Below are 24,781 nucleotides of genomic sequence, written 5' to 3'. Positions count from 1 at the left end.
GGGCTCTCGGGTTTCTCGTCAATTAGGGCGTCTTGGAGATTCTTTTCTGATACTGGGGGGAAACTTGTGTCACGCTTTTTGCTGCCGTACTCGCGAGGGACACTACTGTCAGGCATCTTGGAAAGCGTGTTTTGGGAGGATCGTAGATGGGCTTTGGTCAGATATTTAGGTATTCCAGAAATGGAGACCGGTAAGAAAAAGCACGGAAGAGCTAACACGGAAAGAAATAACAACCTAATGTGTAATCCTAAAGTGTTAAGTAAATTGTGTTATACACATCGCTATACACTGTGGTAACATCTTATCGAAAAATGATAGGCCGATTTACCGACGTTTCTCATGTCCTCCTTCACCGACGACCGTACCCGAGCCTCGCTTTCAGAGGTACATACTTCCGCCGAAGAGATAAGCAAGGCGGCGAATCAGGGGGCAATGAACGTTTCCGCGAGATCGGAGGTGGCGAGGCAGACGGGCGAGCCCAATGACCCTGGTCACAGGCATCTTCGGACGGCGCATGGGTTGGAAGTCAAGTCTTTGATTGTGCGAAGGTACGCTTGAATGGGCTCTCATTCCAATTGAGTCCTCGCCACCATTTCTCCGCCTGCTAGCTACAAAAACATAGAAACAACAATCGAACTTCTGTCACGCGTCTCAGCCGAGCACCCTCCACGGATAGATTGCAACATCAATCAACCTTGCCATCAGAGGACTCAACGACACGACGCTTATGTTAGCGGGTTTGATGTCTCGAAGGATCACACTTTGCCCGTGGATGGAGTCAATACCGTCCAAACGCTGCCAGAAAATCTTGATTCTTTTGGATTCAGCATCAGTGGGTTGTTGCCTATGGATGGGTCCTTCCACTGTGCATAGGACGGTCGCCTACGGGCTTTTGGAGATTGAAGATCCGGGCAGTTCGGTAGGTGATATCCCATTTGTCTCTTAGACAGCGGACTTCCGTCCTCGTTCTGGCGTGATAGAAACGCTCTTCGACCGGTTCACGCTTAGCTCAGTGCGACTTTGAGTCAATGGCACGACTGAGCTTCTGGATGTCATTCCGGTAATCCGATGAACGGTCCACTTCTCAATCCTCCTGTACCTGAGCATTGGCAGCGTGAATTTGACCTTGTAGGCGTTCATTTTTCTCTTCGAGGACGTGCCTCTCCTCTTCTAAGACATGGCACTCGGCCCGCAGTTCCTCGTGGGTATCCCTCTGGATTCCGTCTGCTCGGGTCCAGAACCCATATCTATGACACCTCTAGTGCTGTGAGGTTAAAAGGATTGAAGATATTTGGAAATTGGGAGAGGTGTGAGAGGTGTGCGAGGTGTGCGAGGTGTGTGAGGCGTGTGAGGGTGTGAGGCGTGTGAGGCGTGTGAGGCGTGTGAGGTGTGAGGCGTGTGAGGCGTGGGATGAAGATTGTCAAAGCAGCAGTTGGTGAGGAAACTCCAAACGCTTCCGGTCTCCAAACCCGCCAAACAGTATATCAAGTTCTCGAGGGCCAGCTTCAGGATTTGCAATGCTTGAATCCAAGGCCCCCGACCGGCTTCTCCACAACGGCCCAGTCCTCGTCGTCTGGAAATCCGGCATCCTCCGCCTGGATCATGGCGGTAAGGCTATCCAAGACTCGAGAGCTGCGAGTCCATTCGGTTCCCTCAACGTAAAGCATGACCTTCTGGACCGTCTGTGTCCCGCGCATGGACTTCCACATTGCTATCTCAGCACATTGCGTTCATTTTCCGGAGTGGGGACTACGAACCTGGTATCCTACCACCCAATGGCGAGCCAAACCGTCAACTCCTTTATCGAACATGGTCAACGGGCCATATTTCTCGTATATATTGTTCTCCATCAAGCGTCAGTTCTATTCACTCTGAGTATGTTGCAACGCGCCAAGATAACAGTACTCACCAAGCTCTTACGCAGATCTTCATCGGTACCCTCTACTGCACTGAAGACCTCGATGTTCTTATGCGAAGAAAGGTCCACTTTTCTACATGTTGCGAAAGCGTTGAAGAGATCTCTCCGATTGTCCTCAACCCAGGCTTTCTTCTGTGCATCTTCGGCAGACATGGTCTCATCTAGTGCGTCTTCGAGGTCTTTCTTGGACGCGGGTGATAATACTGGATGGACATTGAGCGCCTCGCTGGATTCAGAGGGGAAAACCTTTGAGATAGACATGTCGAGGGGTGATCTCGCAAGAAAACGCTGTCACTTTGGGTGAGGTAGATGGATGGGAAGACCGACGGGAACGACTGTAGAACAGTAGCACAGATTGGGAGACAGCTGCTCATGCGCTACCTTTGTAGTGTTCAGCAAGTCGTATTATGCATCAGAACAAAGTCTTGTGCAAAAGAGATATGACGCCTTACCGAGTCCATGCTCTCGTTCAAGATCGGTGCTCAATCGTTACATGCATATTTTTAGATTTCGGTCAAAAAGATAGATCAAGTGGCATTTTCTTCGGTCGAAGACCTGGTCGGGGTCGATGCTTCATGTTCTAGGCTCTTCATGGTGTGTATTGATGGAATGACTTGGCATGTATGCTCCTAACGTGATGTAAGACTCAGGCTGCGTGTCTTGTAGATCGTGCTTCCAGAATTCGAAGTGGTCTACAGACGACAGACTTCCTAGCTTGCCGATTCGTAATTACTCACAATTGCAACGCTTCGAATCAGGCGATTTTCCACGGTTTGGTCTATGAATCCCGAAGTTGCCGTCGGCTTCCATCCATTTTTACATCGATGAGCCATTATTGCTCTACATTTACCTCGATATATAAGCATTGTGGACTTCAACATCAGACTTGAAACCCACCTAGGTTCCATTCGGGAAGAAGTACTTCCTCATCGGTCCGAGTTGGCTTTTTTCTTCGAGAGCCCACAAGAGATCTCGCCAGAGCAATACGACGCTGTGGCTTATAATTCAAGCCACCGAGTCTGAAACATCGATTGTAATGATCCTCCGCCCTTGTTCGGACTCAGGAAAAACATGTTGAAGGATCACCAAAGTAGAAAGGAGGAAGACTTTGCTGTTCTTGTACGGATGGTAGGATGCGAAAATATGTTTGCCGACCAGCTCACTTTGGCAAACAACCGGCCACGTCAACTCGAGGCAAAATTCAACGACTTGGCTCGCCGAAGCATTTATCTGACACGAAGAATGCAGTTACCCTTTTGATCTAAGCAAGAAACTGTTTGCCGACCAGCTCAAATTTGGCGAACAATCAGCCACGTAAGCTGCAGCAAACATCGACTTCGCTCGCCGAAGCACCGGTAGGACATGTAGAACGCAGATACCCTTTCGATCTAAGCAAGAGACTGGCAGAGTCAGCAAATTCTTGATGGTACTTCGGCGATCCTACCATCAGCCACTATCAACGGTACTCCTCGGACATCTACATCTTTCAGACCTTGATCCAATCGTCATCCACCTCCACCTCATGACTCACGACCTGCTCCCAGTCCTCTTGCTCCTGTAAGTTGCCGTCCAGTACTGGCTGCGTAGGCTCGGTCTTTGCTGCTGCCGTTCTGCCCTTCTCCACCTTGGCTGGTGAAACGCAAATGACCGAATGGGCAGGACCGTGCTTGTGCCTCAGCTACAGCACCGATTTGCGGGACCCAGATAGACCACGGAAAGACACAGTGCAGTGACACATACCTGCGAGCATATAACGTAGTATTTGCCGTCTCGATCGCAACCACGGACTTGCAGGTCGACAGGGCCGTATTCAGGGAATATGCTATATGAGATAGAATATTGACCGGATAGCTATTTGAAATCTTGCTCAAACATTGATATGCATTTACATGAGAATGTATCCAGGTACCGTTTAGACACTGGACCACTTGTTCAACATCTCAACTGCACCCAAGCGTATCTTGTTGATTAGCCCTGATAGCCTTTACAAGAGGACTGAGTAGAAGTCGTGCATGGAGACCCTAGCTGAGATCCTAAGTTCCCCAGAAGTGACATGAACAGTCAATCCATTCAGTCTCATGCCCATGAAAGTATACAAAAATAAGAGGACGTGAGCTCCTAGGGTTGACAGTATTTCTGACCACTGGCCTGTGCGGATCTGGACTTACTCGGTTTCAGACCCATTTGCAATTTACCCCCATTTGCAAGCCCTGAAATCCGAATGAACCCTGGGGACGGGTTCTGGGGGTTACCACCCCAAAAGCGCACCCTGAACCTACTCAATTCCGAAATTTCACAGTCCGGTGTTTCTTGTCAGTATTGTAAAAGAACTGAGAAAATAAAATATAAACGTACAAGTAGAGTACCATTTTCAAAGCTTTAAGAATTTATGAAACCGGAGTTTTATTGAATAAAGCTATATAAAGGTGTAGTTAAGTCTATCCGAGTTCTTCGAGCGGTGGGCGGGGGAACTCGCCTGGGTTTGGGGCTATGGTAGGTTTGGGGTGAGCTTTTGGGGTTATCTCCCCATAACCCGCCCCCCAGGGTTTATCGGATTTCAGGGCTTGCAAATGGGGATGAACTACAGATGAGGGTGAAGCCGAGTATATGTTCATCATCATAGAGGTCTTCCGCGTCTTCTGTCGATTTGGTCTTTGTTTCGAAGATGGTTGTGGTAGATCCGGAATGCTAGCGCGCCTTGGCACAGGGCTCTCCTGCAAGCCTGTTGGCCTTATCCCTCACCACTCCGCGCCAAACTGGTTTTAGTCGTACAGCAACCCATGAAGATAGGAAGCCGTGGTGGAAGGCAATGGCTCTTAAGATATGCAATCGGGACATTTGTAGTCATCCTCCTGGTGGTCTTGCTCTCCCATACATTCGAACCGACCAAGTTCCTTCGGGAATCCTACGACCACGATGTCGGAGCCTCAGGGGATGAGTCAACGCCATCTTCGGAAAGAGTGTCTGATATAACCTCCCTTGATACCTCCTCTTCTGGCTTGAACGATGCATCAATTGCACCGTCTTCGGAGGAGCTGCATACCACCAGTGACTTGAAGGGCACATCAGCTACAGTCTCTGATGGCGTTAAACCCAACAAAGTACCAAATGCGATCCCTGACTCCCAGATCCTAGTCACACCCAAACCACAACTCGACGTCGTCATTGCCCATCATTCCGAGGAGCCGTACTACATCAAAGTCTGGACGGACAGTCTGCGTTCGATACCCTACATGCAAGAGCTAGGAATGCGGATCATAATCTACACGAAGGGTTCGATGGAGCTCGCGGCAATAAAGGAAGCAAGTGGGGCGGATGAAGTCATCCAGCTGCCCAACGTGGGGAGAGAAGGAGGCACCTACTTGCACCATCTGCTCAGCGTCTACGACGATCCGCCACAATTCACACTCTTCGCCCAGGCGAAGCTCAAAAAGGCCCAGGAAGAAGGCTCTGGGCAAATGACGCAGTGGCTGCAAGATAGGCTCCGGGCTGATTTTGGCAACGAGACGGGATTCATGAGCATGGACAGGAAGCATGACATCTGCTATTGCGGCCATTGCACAGACATGGGCCGGGATGATTTCTATCCGCTGTGGCCGCAGATCTACTCTATCTTGCAAGGAGATGTGTGCCAGCGATTGCAAGGGCATGTCCTTTCCTTCAATGGCCATTTCATCGTGTCACGGAAACGAGTCCTTGCTCGTCCCCGTGAGATATACCAATATCTTCAGGCCCTCGTCGATGCATCCGCAGATCATTGGATTCACTCGGAGCCTGAGCCGACGTGGTTCGAGAAGGACAGAGGGAAGAGCATACCTAGCAATCCCAAATTTGGGCACACGCTCGAAAGGCTGTGGCATACAATTTTCAGATGCGATGATCCTGCAATGGTCGTGGACTGCGACGTGAAGGGTATGGAAGCAGAGGGTCCGGGCGGGTGTTCTTGCAGAGATGCCCCATAACCATTTGCGTCGGCGTTTCCCCAATCGAGTCCACTCGAACTAGAACAAGGGCCAAGACCACTGCACCTCATGGGAGTGCAACACATAATGTACCGCTCCAGCACCTTCTCCAGTAATGCTCAGACTCCCTCCACCTGGGCCCCTCAAACAGGCCAAATGCTCTCACGCAAGCACCGCCTCCTCGGCCCTCCCCCTCACATACATAGGCATCTCCACCGTCTCAAATCCCTGGTGAATATATCCAATCCCATCACCCTTGCCATCCACATCCCCCATGTCATACTTGAGCTTGGCGACACACTCAATATCACAGTACCAGTACCGCAATCGATCCGATATGTACTGGCTCTTTTCCATACCCACAGGATTGTTGATTTGCCTGCCCTTGATGCGTTATGAACACATCATCGACGGCGCGGTTGCGGCAGTTTAAGACCGGAGCGCGGGAAATATAGCGGCCGTGGTCAGAGAGGGTCATGTCGAGGTTGGGGTCGGGGATGTGGAAGAGGAGGGAGGGAGGGTGGGTGTGGGGGTGGGGGGGGGGGTATCTGAGTTGACAGGCGGGTCAGTGGGGTGGGGGTCTAGATTCGGGCCTCACGTGAGGGACGTGAGATTGAATGAATGGAAGTGTATGATTGACAACTCCAGAATTGTGAAACAGTGACAGCGTTTGAGAATTAGGATGTAATGCTGCGAGAGCATATCCGCATCTCTGAAAGAAGAGAACGATGAAGCAATTCAATCGTATCATAATCCTTCTCAAACCACAAAGACGCACGCTTAGCTCGACCTCTCGACTTAACAAAAACCAATCGCAAGAATCCCACAACTTCCTACTCCACAACCCCTTCAACCCTCAAGCGCACATCCCCCTTCTCCCCCTTCTCCCTCCCTCACCGTCTCCAACCCCTCCCACCCGCACCGTCCTCCACCACCCAAGCCCCCCTCGCCCTCTCACAAACATCCGCCCAAACGTCCAAGACGTCCTCCCACACATACATCCCAATCGTTGCCACCAACTGGCGAAACGGGCGCGCCATGATGATGATGATGATGGTCGGTGTGGACATGCTGCTTCGGCTCGCGTAGTAGCTACTTCAATCCTACGGGTTCGGACGACGGCAGCTGTGGGGAATGGCAGCCTCGCTCGTGAGCAGCCTTGCTTCGGGTCGAAGATCCACATGGTATAGCGAATGCGAGATCCCCGGCCCCGGGGTCCACTGATTGATTCATTCGCCGGGACCTCGTAAAGAGAATTTGCGGGCTCAGCGTCACCGACTCAGCGAGGCTAGCTCCATTGGAAGCGCTCACGGAGACGGAAATGCCCGAGGTCGTGGTACAAATCGCCTGGAAGGATATCGTCAGCAAAGTCCGCCGACGGCGGTCCCGACCGAGCCGGGACAAAAGTTTGCGGGGGGGAAGATGCGCGATAGGTTCCGTATTGTGTCCCCTACTGCTCGTACGCTGGGCCTCTCGTCCGTGTGTCACGGATATGCGTTCCTTGTACTGCTCCAAGATAGCGAGGCCCATGTCGCTGTCACAGGGTTTGAGCTTGATGAGATCGGGCACATTGCGGGTGGCGCCTCTGAGGATGGAGCTGGCTTGAGAGATGAAGTCGATGACTGCTGGCGATGGCCGGGGGAAAATGCCCGAGAAGGGTGCGGCCAGTACTCACCACAACACCATGCTGCCGTCTCGATCGATCGTTCCGCGGTCGTGAGACTCGATGGTACCGTCAGGGGTGATAAGGCGGAAGAGGGGCATGGTGGAAGCTCGATGGTTGCTTATTGTGGAAGGGCGAAGAGACAATAAAGCCGAAGAAGCCTGGCGATGTAGGGTTCTGGAGCCGAAGGCGAGTGATCTAGGTAGCATGTCTGAAGCAAGGACGTTGGAGTTCTTGTGAGTGAAGTCAGTGACTATGCTGCTTTTGACGTGATTGACTTCATCATCGAGGACAACCAACCTTGTTGCCACTATTGGCTCCATGGCCACCTTTTTCATGCCCGCCATCTGTATAGTAACTAAACTGAGTGTCTTTCCAGTCTGGACACTTCTCGTATCTATGTGTGAGAACCTAGTGAAGAACGGGGGCGACTTCCCACCAGAACACAGCCGATCACGACGCAAATGCATCCGGAGAAACATTGTAGCCTACCCGGCATTGAATCCTCTCCAAGGACCGCTTCGCCGGTAAGACAAGCCCAATCCAAGAATTTTGAAGTGAGAATACATCAAATGCCACGCACATGCAGAGATGAAAGAGGCAGGCAAACAGGACGCGATGATCCACAACCAACAAGAAACAAAAGAGGACGACCTGATGGCAGAATCAAGCGATGGGATCGAAGCAAGCTCATGCTTGCAATATATGCCCATAAAATGAGACCACCGAGACTCATCAAACGGAACGAAGAAACTCCCCTACTTCATTGCCTCTAAGGACAGCTCTACTTTACCCTCAGTGAGCTACCTCAGACCAACCCTTCAGCTTGCTCTACCAGTATTCCCACAACCATCATCACCAACCCCAACACCATCCAACCGACAAACTGTCAACCCACGAACCACACCGTCTCCACTCACGATTTGCGTAAAGGTCCGCGCCTAACGTACGCCATACCTTACTAAAACCGTACAGCCACACCAATCGCAGAAGTGCTGTGGCGGTGCTTAATCTTACTTAAAGTAGTCCGGGTATTAGTACCGTAGTTCCACCAAAAGCCGGATCAAGCGCCGATCCACCACCCCACCAAAGCCTAAAGGTACCTAAAATGCTGACCTTCCCCCGCCAGGCTACGGAGGGTGGCACCAAAACCACACACCTAAATCTCTGGCATGCTTAGCATTTTAATAAATCTAACCTTTTCTTAGATAGCTTTATTTTCTAGTAACAATGCTTTATATAGCTATATATATATTTATTTACTCGCTTCATAGAGTTATAGAGCCGTATATTACCCTCTTATAACCTTCTCATACTCGTTACCGCTTTTAAGACGAATAACCTTTATAATATATCTCGGTATTCGCTCTATTTACTTCAAATCCTCTTCTATATAAACTCATAATTCTAGTAATATAATTATCGTTTCTCGATATCTTTACGAGTTCTTAATATATCTTTTAAGTAATTTAACGCTTTATTTATAGTTAATAAGACTTAATTATATTAAGATTCGAAGAGTTATTATATTAGATTATTTAAATAATATTTATTAATATATAAACTATTTTCTAATACTTTAATATATAGATCGAGATCTTATCTTCTATAACTATTATATTAAGTCGCTTCATTTATACTTCTAAATAAATTTTAGAAGCTTTAAAATAAGAATCTATATCTAGTAAAAGAAAGTATAAGAAATAAAATATATATATCTTTTCTGATAGCGATACTAATTAATTCCCCTCTTCTTCTCTTAATAATAACTTTTTAGTCTTAGTAGTAAACTTTCACTCGGGTTTCTTACTAGAAAGATTTCGTAAATCTATTTATCGTATATCGATCTTAAGTTTCTAAGCTTCTTTAATCTTAGTTTCTAAAGTATTATTAATTTTAGCGAGATTCGCGATATATTCTTTCTTTTTAATTATAGTTTCGACTTTTCAAATATAATATAATCTCTTTTTATTATATAAGAAATAACTCTAGAATATAAACTCTATAATATCTACGAAACGACGTCGTATAGTAAATTTAATAAAGATTTCATTAGATTATTACTATATACGCACTTTTTCTCGCTAAGAATTTAAGATTATACTAATTTCGTTATTTTAAATTATCTTTTTTTACTTCTTTATAGTTTAATCTTAATATCGTAAAGTAAATTAATATCGAGCTTTCATTATAGCTTTCGTAAGAGAGGGTTTTTTAATAATCTTATAAGGTCGAAAATTATTTCGTTTAAGTATATATAGAATTATTATTAATAAGAGTTTTTATTTAGTAATTAATATAAATAAAGTTTTCTTATAATTATAGTAATCTCTTTATATAGCGACTATAATAGCACTCTTAATCTCGAAAATAATAATTAAGAGTCGTCTAGATTTTAATATATTACTCACATATAATAGTAGTAATTTCTAAGATTTATTAAAATCAAATTCTCTAATATAAGCTTATTTCTATAGACGATTAATAATAAAATAAGAGATCTTAATAATAGTAGTAATAATTTAAGTTATAATGCTAGTTTTAATTAAAATAAATACTTAAAGTCTAATATCGTTATTATAATTAATAGCTTAAGCTTTACTTATAGATATTTTAATATAGAGAATATAGAGAGGATTACTTTTTATAGCTATATTAAGAACTTTATATATAATATAAAGTCTTAAGATTCTCCTTCTTTCTTATAAGTTAGTGCGTTTAGTATTAATATTATAATTTAATAAATATACTCTTTATATATAACTATAACGTCGCTATAACGCGTATATACTTCGTATATATATACTTCATATATATATACTCGTATATATAGCATTAACGTCGCTATTAAGTAAAAAGTAGTGATATTAAAGATATTCAAAATATTCAGAATATTTGCCAAGCATGCCAAGAGATTTAGCGCATGTGCAGGACTTTTGATGCCACCCTCCGTACCAGCGGTTACTTTACCTTAGTCAATCACCTCCCCTGTTATGAAGGAAGTGGCGCTAATGCAACTCCAGGGATGAAGTATGTGAGAACTTGAGAAGCCATCCGATTCAACGGGTTTTTCTCCGCAAAAAGACGGGGGGGCTCGTCGAGTGGGTCCGCAGCGCCATGACCTCTTACATGCATGCATGCGTCTTTTCTGGCTTTTCGATGCGATAGGCACGCATGTTGAAAACCCCGGGAAGGAGGGTTTGTTGGAAAGGAAGGTCCGCGGGCCCAGATGGATTCCTCATTGAGGCAGGCGCGGATGCAGGTACGAAAGATTGATTTTTCAGCTCGCTTACCGAGCCCTGCATTATCGGCGGGGGAAAAAAAAGAAAGACTCATGGTACTCTAGTGTACATGGTATCGCCGGTGTCTATGGAATGCTTTGTACAAGTGTTTTGCTATCGCTATGCCAGATAGCGGATTCCCCTCATTATCATTCCCCATGGACGGTCGACACATCGCCGTCAATCCATCTAGTGCCTTCTTTCTCACTATCTGTGCTCTTTCTGCAAATCCCCTGCTCGCTTTCGCTAGGGCTGTGTTGCCGGCCGCCGGGATCTGCGCGGGAATGCCTTGATGGCCGACCTGGCATATATACAGTCGGCGTACCCATTAGGCTCTTCACCTTGGGTGGGATCCCAGTATCACCGACGGTCACCGCGGTCGAAGAGGATGTAGTTGATTCATCCATAGGTTTTGGCTCGCTGACAACATCGACTTGATGCGTCTTGAAGATTTCATCCGGCCTAGTCACGCTAATGCGACCGCCGGAGAAGGAACCTCGGATGCCTTTGGCGCTGGTCCAATTGCCGACTTTACGGGGTGGACCTGCTTCGGGATCCGCTGTCGTTTGCGAGGCCAGAGTGCGGTTACGAAGCTCATGGCTGGCGGCTTGTTCCCGGCCTTGCCATTGGTTTTCTTCCGTGAAACCGGCCTTGGTGAGGCCCATGAGCTGATTGAGCACGGCGAATTCGAGTTTGAGCTTGATGGCGTAAATCATAGGTTTGATGGACGCTTCGCCAACGTAGTTGTTTGTGAACTCGAGGCCAATGAGGATGATGTCCATGCCGATACAGATGCAGTTGATCAGGAGCAGCTGTAGCATTACCTTTCGCGTCATGCTGTGGTAGATTGATCCCAAGAGTCTGACCGTTGAGGTGATGTAGATCGTGGAGATGACAAACTCCTGAACGCAGAAGCCCGTAAGCTGGATGCGTTCCATGATGTTGAACTTGGGCGTCCAATAGTTGGCCATGGGCGAATTGCTCCCATACGTAAAGATGATTGTCGGGATGTGCAGGGCGCACGCATCAAAGATGATCATGCAGAGCACATATCGAAGAGTCCGTTGGTTGCGAACGACGAGATGAAGGCGCGAGTAGAGCACAAAGGCTTGGCCCGTAACCATTGCAACCCATCCTGAGAATGGTCAGTCGGGATAAGGGTCCGTCAATGGATAGGATTTATTCGCCTTACCTATCTCGACGAAGGGAAGTTCAATTAGCCATGAAGTTCCGACGAGAAACTTGAGGACGAATCCCAACGCGTGCAGTGTGCAACCCCACGAGCTGATTAGAAGCGACCAGAAGTATAGACCCTTGCGACGCCTGAAGGTATAGAAGATGACTAGATCGAGTTCAATGGTATATGCCCAGGCAATAGCTGTCCCCGCCGCAAGTATACAATATTCAACCGGGTTGTAAGGGAGGGCGCCTGTGACGCCTGTAGTGGCGCGCTTGCTTAGAATCTCAAACATTGCTGCAACATTAGTGGTGGCGAGTCAACGATTATGTACCGACGGCGATGAGACCGTTGCAGAAAGGCTTGAAAAATGAAGAGCAGGAGCGACATGAAAGAATTATGTACGAAGAGGGCCGTCAAAATATAAGGTCTTCGCTCGTTGATTGAAAACAAGGGTGAAAAAGGTGAAAGGTGACGGAATGGGTTATTGTAGTCCATGATCTAGGAGACGAACTAATTTCAGCCCATGGGCGAAAAGATGCAAAGAATCATAGGGAAGCTTGTATAGCTTCTGCAAACATCCAATGAACCATCGCAAATATCTTGATGGCGTTCCAGCACAGACCCGCCTAGCACGCAACAGGGTCCAACGGCGATTACGCACTGCCTATTCTGAAGGAGAGTGATGAGGCGATTTGGACACCAGCTACTCTTCAAGTGCGAATGTGGGAGTCCTTTTGATACAGATCTCTATGTCGAAGGATCTCGTCCTGTGGGCCTCATCTCTCTCCCAAGCTCTCTACTCCGTGCACAACTCCAGAGCTTTGATAGGAGCGGAAAGACAGCAGGCAGAGACAGGCGGTAAGGCGGTAAGGCGGCCGGAGGGTGTGAGTGGTCAGTGGAAGGATCAGGCTGGGGTCAGGAACGAGCTTGTGATTAGGATCAGCAAGCCTCATGTCAGATTGGAAGCCTTTTCCTATCCCTGCAAGAGTCTAGAAGCCACGTAGAAGTTGGGGAAGCCTTGTGCAATCGGAGAATTTCTTGACGTGAGCTCATCCCAGTATATATCCAGGTTGTTGGACATAAAAGCACGGGACGGTGCAAGATGGCGTGTGATAGTTCCGGGGAAGAATTGAAGATCTGGGGATATGGTTGGCGCGCTAAATGCTGAAAGTTATTTAGCGCACATCTCTAGCGCGAAATGTCTTAGATCTGTCTTGGCAGAAAACCATGCAAGTTCTATTACTTACTTTATACCCACTTCCACCACTTGGAAGAGCTCCGTTGATGTTGCAAGATGTGCTTTGGCAATCGGCGACAAGAAGGTTCTCTACCGTCATTTTCGAATCTCAGCATCTAAACAGGGTATGTGCTTTGACCTGTACGTAAATTGTAACGCCGCTGACCCAACGCGAATGACTTTCCGAGGTCAAAACTCGATACGCTCGTGTTCTACTCCGCAAAGCTCCTGTCGTCCCGTCCGGACACTGTTGGGACAGGCGGTTGCTTCAAGATACCTTGCTTCCTTCTTGATCCTCACCGCCTGAAGAGTCGACGTATGAACTCGGATAAGATGTCTCAAGCGTCAACTCGTCTCACGTGTAGAGTACCCCAACACAAAAATGATGATCAGTCAAACAAATTCGCCGTCAAGGCAACGATAGCTGAACATCTGGAGTGGAGCTGGACACGACGATACCGGCTGCTTGGGACAGTCTTTGATTGTTAAAGGTTGTTATGCTGAATCGTGCCACGCACTTAGCTCGTCCCTCGCTAATATAATTCTGCCTTGAGATATCTAGTTATTCCAACCCCAGCAAATCGTCAGTGTTCTGACTGGGGAAATTATGATTTCGCTTTCTCATCCACAGACGCCACAATCTCCTCGGAACATCAATCCGTAATCAGTACCGCAGCGCTGGCATTTCCATTCCTTACTGTCCCGAGATCTTTTCTTGCTCTGCAGGAAAAAATTGCCGCCTCTTCCCGGCTCAGCTTATAGAAAGTCTAGACGGTATCCCACAGCTGAGCAAGTCGAATTAGGATGCAGCGTCATCCTAGAATTGTAGCTCGCGCATGCCCCGATACAGTCCTCGAATGTGTATACCAAAATGCCAAGCAGATTGGAGTTGGGATAGTTGGTGTTACAGTTTGTGCTGAATTTAGCGTTACCGCCACTGGGCATGCCGTGGAAGGAGTACTGATTCTCGTGCAGGAGGTAGTAGGGTGGAGAGATGAGACGTTGTTGCTGCTGACCGAGGCAGTTGACTGGTTTCCCACCGTGGGTCTATAATTAGACGTGATCAGACACGTCGAACGTATGAGGAAGCTTAATTGATGCAAGGAATGTACGGTGTGTTTCTATAAAACTTAATTCTTTACCGCACCTCAGCCTTGCCGCAGCCATCAACGATCTTAAGACTGGAGTGGCAACAATGCAAAATATTGTGACAACGGGGAGCCCAATTGTCAAGTAGAAGTCGACTTTCGAAGTCCGAGAAACCTTTTGCCATTAAGCGAGGAGGCGATTCATCCTCAGTCAGGGAATCAGAAGTCGGACAAGACCATAGGGGACCCTTGACTAGCGACGAATAGATCTCCACTACGTACTGGACCTCGGGCGACTTGAATTCTTCTAGCGCTTTTCTAATGAACGGCGGTTGATAGAGCACTGGGGCGTCCTTATGAGGATTATCAACGTCAAGACTCATCCTCTCGAAATGTGTGATAATGCTTCCGCGAGATATCCTAACAACAAACCGCAGAAGTGGTTGCGAGATGAAAGAAACATTAGAGACAACCCATGCCTTTAGTCAATGCCATCGAGGGAACCTGAATCTTGAATGACCTCCATGGATCTACGGCACGGCTGAGGCTGCTCCGCCCCACCCACACTGTTTTCATATTGTCTCTGGCTTCCGTTGGAGGAGATACAAGGTGGGAAATGTGTTGAGTATGTCTTACAGGCCAGACGCTGTTTGTGCCGTGGAAACCACCGTACTTGTAGCAAGAACTCGAATATTCTCATGACCCTGTTGCTTTACGACACTAGAACCCATGATCTTTGCGGCACGGCTCCGAACACGCATTATTGGCACATAAATCATCGAAGTAAGCAGAGAATAATCCACAACGGCGAAAGTACAAAACCACGAGTGCAGACTAAGGTGGGTGAGCGGGGAAATATGTGAGTGCGTCGATAGAACTCGGAGGGTTTCGAGATGTTCCACCAGTGTTTGTAGAATCCCGATCCTGTGGTTATTCTTGGGTCTGAGCTGCTTTATCTTCGGGTCAACCAGCGCAGGCATAGAATTGGAGCACCTCTTCGATACATTTCTCGTCGGCTGTCTTATTTCAATAGTCAGGCAAGAGAGCGAGAAGAGAGAGGGTTGAAATTCGGCGATTGAAGCTTAGCGTCGCCGATCAGCCTTGCGAGGCGGATTAGCGGGTTTCCAAAGTCCATCCTCAAACTTGAAGAGAGAGATACAAACAGTTCTCCTAGATAACTTCATTTCCTGCCGAATTTGGAGATCTTGATGCTATTCTCTTCAGGCTTTTCATGTTGCTGCAGTCAATGTTATTTATTGCAGTCCATGTTCAGCTGGGCGGTCAATTTGATCCTTGTCGGTGCATACTCGTATAATTAGTTTCCAAGATGAAACGGCAGCGCCACAACCCAGCATCTCAATCTCCTTTCTACAGCACGTCAGCCGAAGTAGGTAGGATTTTGCTTCATTGATAGGTATTGTGATGAATTTGATGACGGCTTGTTGTTTTCTATGGAGGAGTACTGCTACTTATAGTCCTTGCCAAGCATAACAGGGCTGAGATGCTGAATTCCAACATATTGACAAGGCTTTGCTACCGAGAAGCTGTCTCTTTCCTTCTTCCTCGAGTTGCTTCAATTCAAGGCTCGTGGTAGCTTTGAATTGCTGCAACGATTGCATGGCTCCCAGCCTCGTAAAGCTGATCTTAGGCGCTTGATACTATACCGCATGGTGAAGGAAACCCCGTCCTTCTGAACTCAGAACCTCGCTTCTTGTGCGATGCGCGCGCCCAACAGGATCTACTCATACTCCAGGACATCTCGCATCGCAAAATCCACCGCCCTCATTGCGACACTCCTCACAAGAACCTGTGCTGCGACCCTTCCCGCACCACCTTCTCCTGCCGACAAATGGCTGTACCCTGACGTCAACACGCTCCCTACATACAATTACCTCGATACAGTCAATGCATCCTGGACTTCGAACTTTGTCGCTCCATATCTGCTACTCCGGTGCCAACATCCCAACGACACCGCCCACTATGCTTATCGTAGGTCTTCCTGGCCTCCCGCGTGGACTCCATCCCTATCTGACTCCACCGTCCAGCATATAACCAGTCTGTTCCAGCAACAGGCTCGGCTCTCGTACCTCTCGATGACGGAAATGCCTGGGTGTGCCACTTCGAAGTGTCCGACCTCAGCGCCTCTAGCGCAACTCCACCCACGTTCATCAGCAATGATTTCAATATCGTGCTAGACGTTGGACAAAGGCCTGTCTTGTGGACCAACTCACAGGCCGGGGGAGAAACAGCCGCATCCAGCGCGACATCTAATCCCACAGCAGCTAGTCCCTCGTCGTCGAGAATCAGCACGTCAAGCACCACGACATCCTCTGTCGCTACAACCCACACTCCTCTCTCCTCAGCAACTTCTACTCCTACCACTGCTCCTACCACATCTTCAAGGATCGCAAGCTCAAGCGCCATCACCCCAATACCCACACAACCATCAACCCCTCCTACTCCCTCAAGCACAACGAGTGGTCTCAGCAAGAGCAAAAAGATTGCGATAATAGTCGGGTCTATCATGGGTGCACTCCTGCTCTTGGTCGTAGCGGTCGCCGTACTCTTCATCCTACGGACCAGGCGATCGGAGCGGAATGCTGTGGTCTATAGGAGCGGGCCTGGAAACGGATATGGAAGCGAAGAGGTTCCGGGGCTTGAGGCGCCCCGAGAGAGGTGGAAAGGGCTTGAGATACCAAGTGTGCAACCGCAAGGTTACTTTTGAAGCGCCGAGGGAAAGATCGAAAAAGGCTTTATACATCGGTCAGATGAAATCAGGGTTACGGGGTTGAGAGGTGATGGGATATTAGGGTATGTGATGGGGCATGCGGATGAGACACTAACAGGGCAATATGCAGGTCATGCCAATACTGTCTTCTCATGCCAATCGCGTCTGTACGTAATGATACCCAATGCAACATTCGAGCACTAAGTCCAACCACCATGGCATTCTTCAATCGATCGCGCATGCTCTCTGAGAACAACCTATGCAATAGCGACCAGTCTCCTCCTCACACCCAATACCTCATCTCCCTCTCTCGTGCCCAGTGACAAAAGTCTCCAACCCCATCACCTCCCGCCCCGCTCAAAAGACAGAATGCGTATCCTCGTCGTAATAGAGCCCCACCCCCGAAGCGCCCCCGGCATCTAGCACGTGAGCGTGGACATTCTGGCCTCGACCCCCCGTGCTCTCGACCCCCAACACCTTCCCCAGCGGAGTCCCCGCAAACGCCGACTCGAAGCACCATCCGAACTGTGTGCCGACAGACCCGAACAGACCCTGGAGCATTTCCAAATCCCCCAGATCGCCACCCTCGGCCGCGTTTTCTTGGTCCCGGCCCTGATGCCACACGACGACGCGGTTGAGCTCGGGCATGCAATCCTTCTTGTTCTCCGCGAGCTGTTCCAGACGCAGGATAGTAGATGGCTTAAGCAGAGGGAATTGGATCTGCAATTCGACCAGTCGGGAAGGCAGCACGGCATGCAAAGGCTTCTTAGCACGCCCGCAGACGAGGAATGCCTCCGGGAGAGCGAGTGTTGTCAGACTCGACCAGCCCGCAAGGGACAATGTCGGCTTCCCCAGGAACCCTGCGCCGTCGCTGAACGCGATGACGAGCGTCTCAAGAGTACGACAGTGAGGCTCTAACGCTTGGTAAAGCTGCTGTGCGTCCATGGTATGCGGTCGTGCACGGGGGGGTCTGTGCCACGGACCACGGACACTTTGTCTCCAGGACGAAACATTTGAGCGATTGAGGCAAGAGTAGGAGATCGGGCAATTTTCCCACGGTTTGGGGAGAGCAGTCGATGAAGCGCAGATCATCTATGAGTGATGTTTGGTCTCGGCGGATGGAGAAAGGGCCGCGATGCAGCTCTGGCGCCAAGGAAATGTGCTCGATCTGGAGCTTGCGGATGTGGTCGATGTAGAAGAACTGCGTCAGCTCGAGCGGCGGCAGGCTAGGGAAGCCTTGCCAGAAGGTGGTCCTGTCGTAGTGGAAATCCAGTCGCAGAAAAGTTGTCATTGGATTGGTTGGAAAGTCGTAGCGCGACGGTGGAGGGTTGAGCGACAATTCTCTCAAAGATTTAAGATGTTTCACCAAGTTTTCCAGATGTCCTTGGACTTGGAGGTACAGGTCGTGGTGATGAACCTTGAAGGCTAACGAGACGACGCGACCGCGCAGTTGGTCATGCTTGAGTAGGGTAGCGAACCATGCTCCGAACTCTTCCAAACCTGGGTTGTCTTCCCCCCCTTCTCGTTGGTTTCCCAAACTGATGTGGATGAATTTGTAGATGTATGAGCGATTGACGTCCATGAACTTTTTGCACACGAGCGAAGTGGTTGTCAAGCGTTCCTCGCGAGAGAGCTGAGCGAATGCCTTACTCATGACCTCGAAAGGCAAGAGTGTGATGTGGTCCTTTCCATCTTCATTCCCTTCGCCTGACTTCTCTCCTTGCATGGCTTGTTCCTGAAGGTCCTCTCCTGGTGTGTGCAAGTTCCCAAGCTCAACCAGGTCTGTGCTGGACTCCTCGTTGTTTCTGTTCACACTTCTAGTATCAAGAGGCTCGTCCATGATCAGAAGGAGGTGAGAGCCGTAAGCGATAAGTTGAGAGGGAAGGATTGGTTATTGTGACTCAGGCCTTGCAAATTATACAGTGACGGATGGCAGGAGCAAAGGTGACTTGGGTTTGCCTATCGAAGTGAAAGTTTCATAAGGAACTAAGAAACTCAGGGACCCAATGAGCCTTAAGCTTATTCAATGCTGTAGGGTTTGCTTGCGTTGTGGCCAGTCAGATGTTTGCATCTGATCAAAGCGGCCTGAAATGAATGAAGAGAAAGCGCAAGAGCAAATCTGCAATACCTTCCATGCAAGCAAAAAGAGGGGCCTAGCTGGAAGCGAGGCAAATATTGCTAGAGTGAATTGACGGATAGAATTGAAGTTTCCCAAAGGATGTCAGTAGCAATCAGCTAGCAATTCAGTCATCTCTCACCTCACAGCTTCAACTTTCCAAGGTACTGACCTTGCAGACAGATCTAGACTTCTCTTGATCGATGTCCTCTCACTCGCCATCCCACTTGTTCCGTTAACCAAGACCGGCGTAAGGCTCATAGACTCATCCTGCATATTCTCCTCATCATACTTCAATTCCAATACCACCTCAGCGTATTTGTCCCGGGCAACCATCTCCAAAGCAAGTAAACCAAAGAGTTTCCTCACATAGAAGTACTCAGCGGCATCGTCTCAGAGCGAGTGGTCAGAACCCCAAGAACAAATTTACTTGTTAGACTAGCAGCATAGGAAGCGTTGCAGGAATGCTCGTTGTCGATTACCGCTGATCTCGTTAAGCCGTCGCGAACTGACGTGAAGACTTCCTCGTTGACAAGTATCTCGCTGTCGTAAGAGTGGGTGACGATGAAAACGTGGTCGTCTGGGTCAACTATGGGTCCCGGTGTATCTAATCTGTCATTCGACAAGGTGCTCAGACTGTCATTGGAAAGGCCATCATTCCTCATAACGTCACTCGAGCATGCTCAAACCCCCAATTTCTTTCTTGTGTGGGAATAATGGGCCAGCATCAGACGAAATCTGTTCCCATCAAGTATAATATAGATCATTTGTAAAAGTCCCGAAGCAACATGGCAATTCCGGAGTTGGTTGGCTATCGTAGCCGGTGCAGTACTAACGACTAACTTATCCACGCCGTACGCGTCGCCTGATGCCCCTTCAACGGTTTCTTCCCAGCTATTTTGCACGGCTCGATAGATGAGCCCGATGGGGTTGACGTATACGTCCAGCGGATTAAGAGATACGGTGTTGTTGAAACGGATGCGGACTTCGAAGCCTGGTGGGGAGGGCGGCGCATTGAGGGTTAATAGGCTGCATGTCTCATTGTTACTATTGCGTACTCCCAAATTTGAGTAGTTCGAAAAGCTTACTTGGTTGTGTTTGGAGAGCTTGAGAAAGAATCCACATCAGATACTTACGAAGGCAAGGATAACGCATAGACCAGCATGAAGCTACGAAAAAGGAGCGCTAATGAAGTCATGGCCCTCATCTTGGGATACAAAAAAGGCCAAATCTTGCAGCTTGGAGGAGGCAACGTGGATAGAGCGATTTCCCTGAGCAGTCAAAAGCACATGAGAATATGATCATGGTTGCATAAAGGCGCGTGTCGCGACGGCGGATACTTCTCGCGGAAAGCGGCAGATAATCGAAAATTGGTAGATGTTTTAGACCGCCCAGAAGGCATGCATCTTCAATTCGTCGATCTTATACACGCAATTGCCTCTCAAAACGGGTGCCCATAGTCCAATGCTATCGCCAACTTTCAGCTTTCTGATGAAGTCTGCTGTGGTAGGCATCGTATCTTCATCGGCGTGTTTCCTGATTTCATCGTCTACGTCTTCGTCATATCTCAGTTTGATAACGTACTTACTCTCCGCCTTCGCTTGCGCTGAGAACCAACATTCTCTTTGGGCGACCAGGTGTTGTGTCTTGTCTGGCTTCGAGGGTTTCGACAGCTTTTGCGTACTCCGGAAAGCAGACAATACGCTCGAATTCCTCCGTTGACCCTCTACCATCGGAACGTCCTGTCCGAGCAGCAGCTCGTCTTCTCTAACGATACCAACATCACAGAATTTGCCGGGTTGAATATCGTACCGCTGACTGCCGACTTCAAAGACAACCATGCGTGCAGGATTTTGACCTCTTGGTGGCAAACAGATCTCCGAATCTTTACTCATAAACCGACGTAGTCCCCTTTTTAACGTAGCAGCACGAGTAAGACTACTTTCGGAAGCCAACGGTGGCGAGTATAGCGTGAAGCCAAGCACCTCTTGCATGGCTTCGGATTCGCGACTCGGCCAAGTTCTCGACACGATATCGGAAGATGTGCCACGCCATTTGACTGGGGTCCGCACGAGTTCCAGTCTAGGTTTGATCGTAGTGGTGTGCGGCCAGTATTCGGCATGGTCGAGGATTAATTCGACGAGTTCCAGTGGGAGTCTTTTGAGGAAGAATGTTTTGACCCAGAAGATGGCGCTCATAGATGGAAATTTGTTGATGTCGAAGTCAACAGGAGTCTGGTCTGGGGACTGCTCGCTCGGCACCTTGTGAGCCATTTTGGAGATTAGGACGCAGTTAAAGTTGCTATCAGATTAAGGTAGAGTATCGCGTAGTCAATGTTTCCAGTTGGGCTCCGGCCTGGCAAGACCCAACGCGTTGGGATGTAATATAAGTTTATGATAAGACACAACTGGATGGAGGAGGGAGTACTCGTAGGGTGGAGTGCATTAGCTCTTCGCTCCCGTAACATCTACATGTTCAGGCTGGAAGCTATTAGCCTTCCTTTCCACCGCCGAAGTAGCTTATAGATATACTGCGGGCAAACAAGATATCGGTAGCACCTATACAATTGTTGGCTAAAGTAAAGAGATCAGACACGAGAGCGGTGAAAAACCTCGGAAAGTGGCGATCTACTAATCTTATGCAGAAGCCGGCGCACGTGACTTTACGAATACGAGCCACCTATGCGCTTTTCGACTGACGACATCCTCTCTCTCTTTCTCTCACTAAAGCACAACGTAATCTCTCAGTGAACCTTTTACGGTGAAGATAATTCAAACGTGATTTCGATCTTCGAAGATCTGAAGAAAGCCTTCAAAAGTAGTGACCTGAAAATCCATCGCCCGGGCTCTACGCGTACTGTGATTCTGCGGTAAAAGCTCGTTGACTGTCAGTTCAACCCGCCTCGAAATAGGCATCAAACAGCATCTGCCACCAACAGAATTAGCACCTAGGGCTGTCCTCAAGCCAACCGCTCGAGTTCTCGAGGGTAGCCCGCGGTTACAGCAAATCTGTGGCGATATCTACAGGTCGTGGCATATTAAGCGAAGCTTCTGCGACCCAGCACATACGAAAATCGATTTGTACTTGAACCATAGTGCACTTGCAGACGGTATGATGGGGCAGAAGACAGTTTTATGGAGATGCGACAGTGACTACGTTGCCGGTGCCGAATACCTGGACGACGGGTGGGACCTGGTGGGAAAACTCGGGGACGTCTTTCTGCGGCAGAAAAAGCGCATGTAAACAACTTCGTGCATTCTTTAGCCGAGGAAGACCGGAGGGAGCAGGTAAACTTCATGAAGCAGTTGGAGGTGGGGGACAGTCTGGGTGTGTGGGTGAGAGTGGTGCGCGGGATATTTGTGAGCATGGTTGAGGAAATGAGGATGCATGTGTTTTGGGCAGCCTCATGATCCGTTGGTGGATGACATTGTTATGTTGTTTGTTGAATGACGCCGCTCACTGTGACGACAGGGCATAAGTTGCAAGTTGGGAAAGCAATGATCATCGGGGTACAGCTTGACCACCTCAGGTGGACACACTTACTGATGGAGACTGAGAAGACCAAGATGTTGCGTGTTTCATAGAGATTCATTCAGTGCTTGACAAGACGAGCCTCCCACGCCCTCCCCAGGATCACACTAGCTGGACGCAACAACAGCCATCCCAAAACCCGACAATGCAGCCAAGACAAAATCCGTCAAAACGCCACCAAAATGAAACGATGTATGTCTTCCATACCTTGAACTTACAACATCTCAATCGACATCACCAACCCCTACTAGTTCCCCCTCACGCTATTCCAAAAGCACGGATTGCTCAGATCCTCTCCAGCCTGACAGCCCAAAATATCCAAGTTGAAACAGAAACCCTGCTCCTGATTTTTCTGCGTAATATTCGCCTTGACCGGCCCCGTGCAATCGTCACTCTCAAACGCCCAGAAGCTGCCGATTTCAAACCCCCCGGCGCCCCAGCTGCCACCGACCCGGCCGGTCGCCGGTTGGAAAGTCACGCATTCGCCTGCTTGGATAAAGGGCCGGGGATCGTCGCTGGTGTCGCCGTCTGGGTCCTGGCAGATGACGTCGTCGAGGTCGAAGGAGTCAAGCCAGGGTCTGGATGAGCGTTTTTCGATCACGGTTGCACCGACGGTGTCGCTGGTCGGGAGGGCGAGGGCTACGGTTGCCAAGGCGAGGAAAAGGAGGGGGGAGCTATGCATGTTTGAGTAGCAGATGTTTGGGAAGATGGACGTTGGGTGATACTATTGAGTTGCTAAAGAAAACCTGATGCTTGAGACCGGCATGGAAAGGTGTATGCATCGTCCTGGTGTGGGCGAGCGGACGCATAAAGACGGAGCGCAGGACAAAAGGCTGAACAAAACATCTTGTTCGGGCAAGCTGCAAAGTCAGATCCACACGTAGGTCATGTTTAAGAGACACAAAAGGTCCTTGTTAGCTGAACAGGCATTCGGGCTGGGCAAGGGAAGCAATGAAAGAACATGAACAAAGAAACTTCGCTCCCTGAAGGGACGTATCTCAGTGAGATGGATTGCCCTTTGTTCCACAACTTCCTGATCATGTGCCTCGATCCAAGCATCTTGCTCCTGCCTCAACGGAAGCGTTGTCTCCCTGATCTGCGGAGGTGATAGCCTTGTCGCGTTGGAAAGGGAATCAATGCTTAGTGATTATAGAGAATTACTCTATAATCTTGTACTCACTCGCCCATCTGACCGGCTAGCCCTAGGACTTTTCCATTGAAGCCATGCATCTCTCACATGCCTTCCTCAAGGTCTTTTCCAACACCTACAAAGCTGAAGACGCCGGTCCGAGCGTTCCCGCTCATGGGCTGCTGGAAAAGAGGAGGTCTTGAGCATGATACAAAGAGCAAAGGGAACAACATAACCGTTCTATTGAATGCTCGAGCCGGTGGGAATGATAGCTGTGCTATCATTATACCTCTTCATCTGCTATGCTTATGAGAAATGCTAAGCTTCGTATATCTCGTCATGTTTCAATCACTATCAAACAATGCCATAGCTTCCCTTATTTCCACAAAGCCCACTTCAAACCTTGCTAGGATCACTTGGCACAGTCTTCTCCACCAACTTGGCATCCGTCTTCTTCCTAAACGCCTGCACCTTCCCCATGAAACCCTCGTCTCCTTGTTTGTTAGTTTCATGATCCCACCTGTCCGTTTCAGAATCAGCATCATGGATCATGCCAAGAGGCAAGAGTAAAAGACTCGAATTGCAAAACAGGTCATAGGAGTAAAGAAGAGCCTTTTACTCGCAAAAGACATTTTGGAACTCCAACAGCGGGAGTTATCAGAGGGCAAGACAGCTCCAAAGAAAGACAGCGCTTACTCCTCATCATGCTTCTCGATCAACCCCGCCCCATTCAAATGGAACGTCAACTTCGAATTCACCGGCTTCTCCGTCCCCTTCTCCTTGAACGGAATCGGCGACTTGAACACATATTTCTGCGTCAGATTCAACTCGATCCGACTCGACGTCGACGAAGCGAGCATGTCGCATTTCTCGGTGATGGACTCGGCGAAGAGTTTGGGCATGCCGTTGAATTGGGACTTGATGCTGTCGAGGCCTTTGGCGATGGAG

At 48.7% G+C, this 24,781-nt stretch overlaps 12 protein-coding genes across 12 annotated transcripts; 3 read left to right on the top strand and 9 right to left on the bottom strand.

The window, feature by feature from the left end:
* Positions 1–1,505: 1,505 nt before the first annotated feature.
* On the bottom strand, positions 1,506–2,179 carry HO173_011258 (uncharacterized protein; the record flags this gene model as incomplete). The annotated part of the gene is made up of 3 exons (XM_037313139.1): positions 1,506–1,700; positions 1,758–1,844; positions 1,910–2,179. The coding sequence occupies 3 exons, from the start codon at positions 2,177–2,179 to the stop codon at positions 1,506–1,508; spliced, it is 552 nt and encodes a 183-aa protein (XP_037160020.1).
* Positions 2,180–2,227: 48 nt separating this feature from the next.
* On the top strand, positions 2,228–3,748 carry HO173_011257 (uncharacterized protein; the record flags this gene model as incomplete). Its single annotated transcript, XM_037313138.1, has 2 exons — positions 2,228–2,320; positions 3,578–3,748. 2 exons carry the CDS (start codon positions 2,228–2,230, stop codon positions 3,746–3,748), a joined length of 264 nt encoding a protein of 87 aa, XP_037160019.1.
* Positions 3,749–4,698: 950 nt separating this feature from the next.
* HO173_011256 (uncharacterized protein) lies at positions 4,699–5,880 on the top strand (the record flags this gene model as incomplete). The annotated part of the gene is made up of 1 exon (XM_037313137.1): positions 4,699–5,880. One exon carries the CDS (start codon positions 4,699–4,701, stop codon positions 5,878–5,880), a length of 1,182 nt encoding a protein of 393 aa, XP_037160018.1.
* Positions 5,881–10,973: 5,093 nt separating this feature from the next.
* On the bottom strand, positions 10,974–12,296 carry HO173_011255 (uncharacterized protein; the record flags this gene model as incomplete). The annotated part of the gene is made up of 2 exons (XM_037313136.1): positions 10,974–11,959; positions 12,017–12,296. The coding sequence occupies 2 exons, from the start codon at positions 12,294–12,296 to the stop codon at positions 10,974–10,976; spliced, it is 1,266 nt and encodes a 421-aa protein (XP_037160017.1).
* Positions 12,297–16,047: 3,751 nt separating this feature from the next.
* On the top strand, positions 16,048–17,054 carry HO173_011254 (uncharacterized protein; the record flags this gene model as incomplete). The annotated part of the gene is made up of 2 exons (XM_037313135.1): positions 16,048–16,318; positions 16,375–17,054. 2 exons carry the CDS (start codon positions 16,048–16,050, stop codon positions 17,052–17,054), a joined length of 951 nt encoding a protein of 316 aa, XP_037160016.1.
* Positions 17,055–17,414: 360 nt separating this feature from the next.
* Positions 17,415–17,705, bottom strand: HO173_011253 (uncharacterized protein; the record flags this gene model as incomplete). Its single annotated transcript, XM_037313134.1, has 1 exon — positions 17,415–17,705. One exon carries the CDS (start codon positions 17,703–17,705, stop codon positions 17,415–17,417), a length of 291 nt encoding a protein of 96 aa, XP_037160015.1.
* A 244-nt stretch (positions 17,706–17,949) lies between these two features.
* On the bottom strand, positions 17,950–18,897 carry HO173_011252 (uncharacterized protein; the record flags this gene model as incomplete). Its single annotated transcript, XM_037313133.1, has 1 exon — positions 17,950–18,897. One exon carries the CDS (start codon positions 18,895–18,897, stop codon positions 17,950–17,952), a length of 948 nt encoding a protein of 315 aa, XP_037160014.1.
* A 391-nt stretch (positions 18,898–19,288) lies between these two features.
* On the bottom strand, positions 19,289–19,509 carry HO173_011251 (uncharacterized protein; the record flags this gene model as incomplete). Its single annotated transcript, XM_037313132.1, has 2 exons — positions 19,289–19,292; positions 19,346–19,509. 2 exons carry the CDS (start codon positions 19,507–19,509, stop codon positions 19,289–19,291), a joined length of 168 nt encoding a protein of 55 aa, XP_037160013.1.
* Positions 19,510–19,538: 29 nt separating this feature from the next.
* Positions 19,539–19,838, bottom strand: HO173_011250 (uncharacterized protein; the record flags this gene model as incomplete). Its single annotated transcript, XM_037313131.1, has 1 exon — positions 19,539–19,838. The coding sequence occupies one exon, from the start codon at positions 19,836–19,838 to the stop codon at positions 19,539–19,541; it is 300 nt and encodes a 99-aa protein (XP_037160012.1).
* Positions 19,839–20,555: 717 nt separating this feature from the next.
* On the bottom strand, positions 20,556–21,446 carry HO173_011249 (uncharacterized protein; the record flags this gene model as incomplete). The annotated part of the gene is made up of 1 exon (XM_037313130.1): positions 20,556–21,446. One exon carries the CDS (start codon positions 21,444–21,446, stop codon positions 20,556–20,558), a length of 891 nt encoding a protein of 296 aa, XP_037160011.1.
* An 859-nt stretch (positions 21,447–22,305) lies between these two features.
* HO173_011248 (uncharacterized protein) lies at positions 22,306–23,934 on the bottom strand (the record flags this gene model as incomplete). The annotated part of the gene is made up of 3 exons (XM_037313129.1): positions 22,306–22,420; positions 22,953–23,378; positions 23,885–23,934. 3 exons carry the CDS (start codon positions 23,932–23,934, stop codon positions 22,306–22,308), a joined length of 591 nt encoding a protein of 196 aa, XP_037160010.1.
* A 295-nt stretch (positions 23,935–24,229) lies between these two features.
* On the bottom strand, positions 24,230–24,735 carry HO173_011247 (uncharacterized protein; the record flags this gene model as incomplete). Its single annotated transcript, XM_037313128.1, has 2 exons — positions 24,230–24,353; positions 24,530–24,735. The coding sequence occupies 2 exons, from the start codon at positions 24,733–24,735 to the stop codon at positions 24,230–24,232; spliced, it is 330 nt and encodes a 109-aa protein (XP_037160009.1).
* Between the last annotated feature and the right edge of the window lie 46 nt (positions 24,736–24,781).

The sequence above is a fragment of the Letharia columbiana genome, assembly GCF_014066305.1.
Source record: "Letharia columbiana isolate WasteWater2 chromosome Unknown Sc0000060_s0, whole genome shotgun sequence".
In the NCBI taxonomy this organism is placed as follows: Eukaryota; Fungi; Ascomycota; class Lecanoromycetes; order Lecanorales; family Parmeliaceae; genus Letharia; species Letharia columbiana.
Note: the sequence above shows the minus strand (reverse complement) of the source record. Positions and strands in the feature narration are given on the sequence as shown.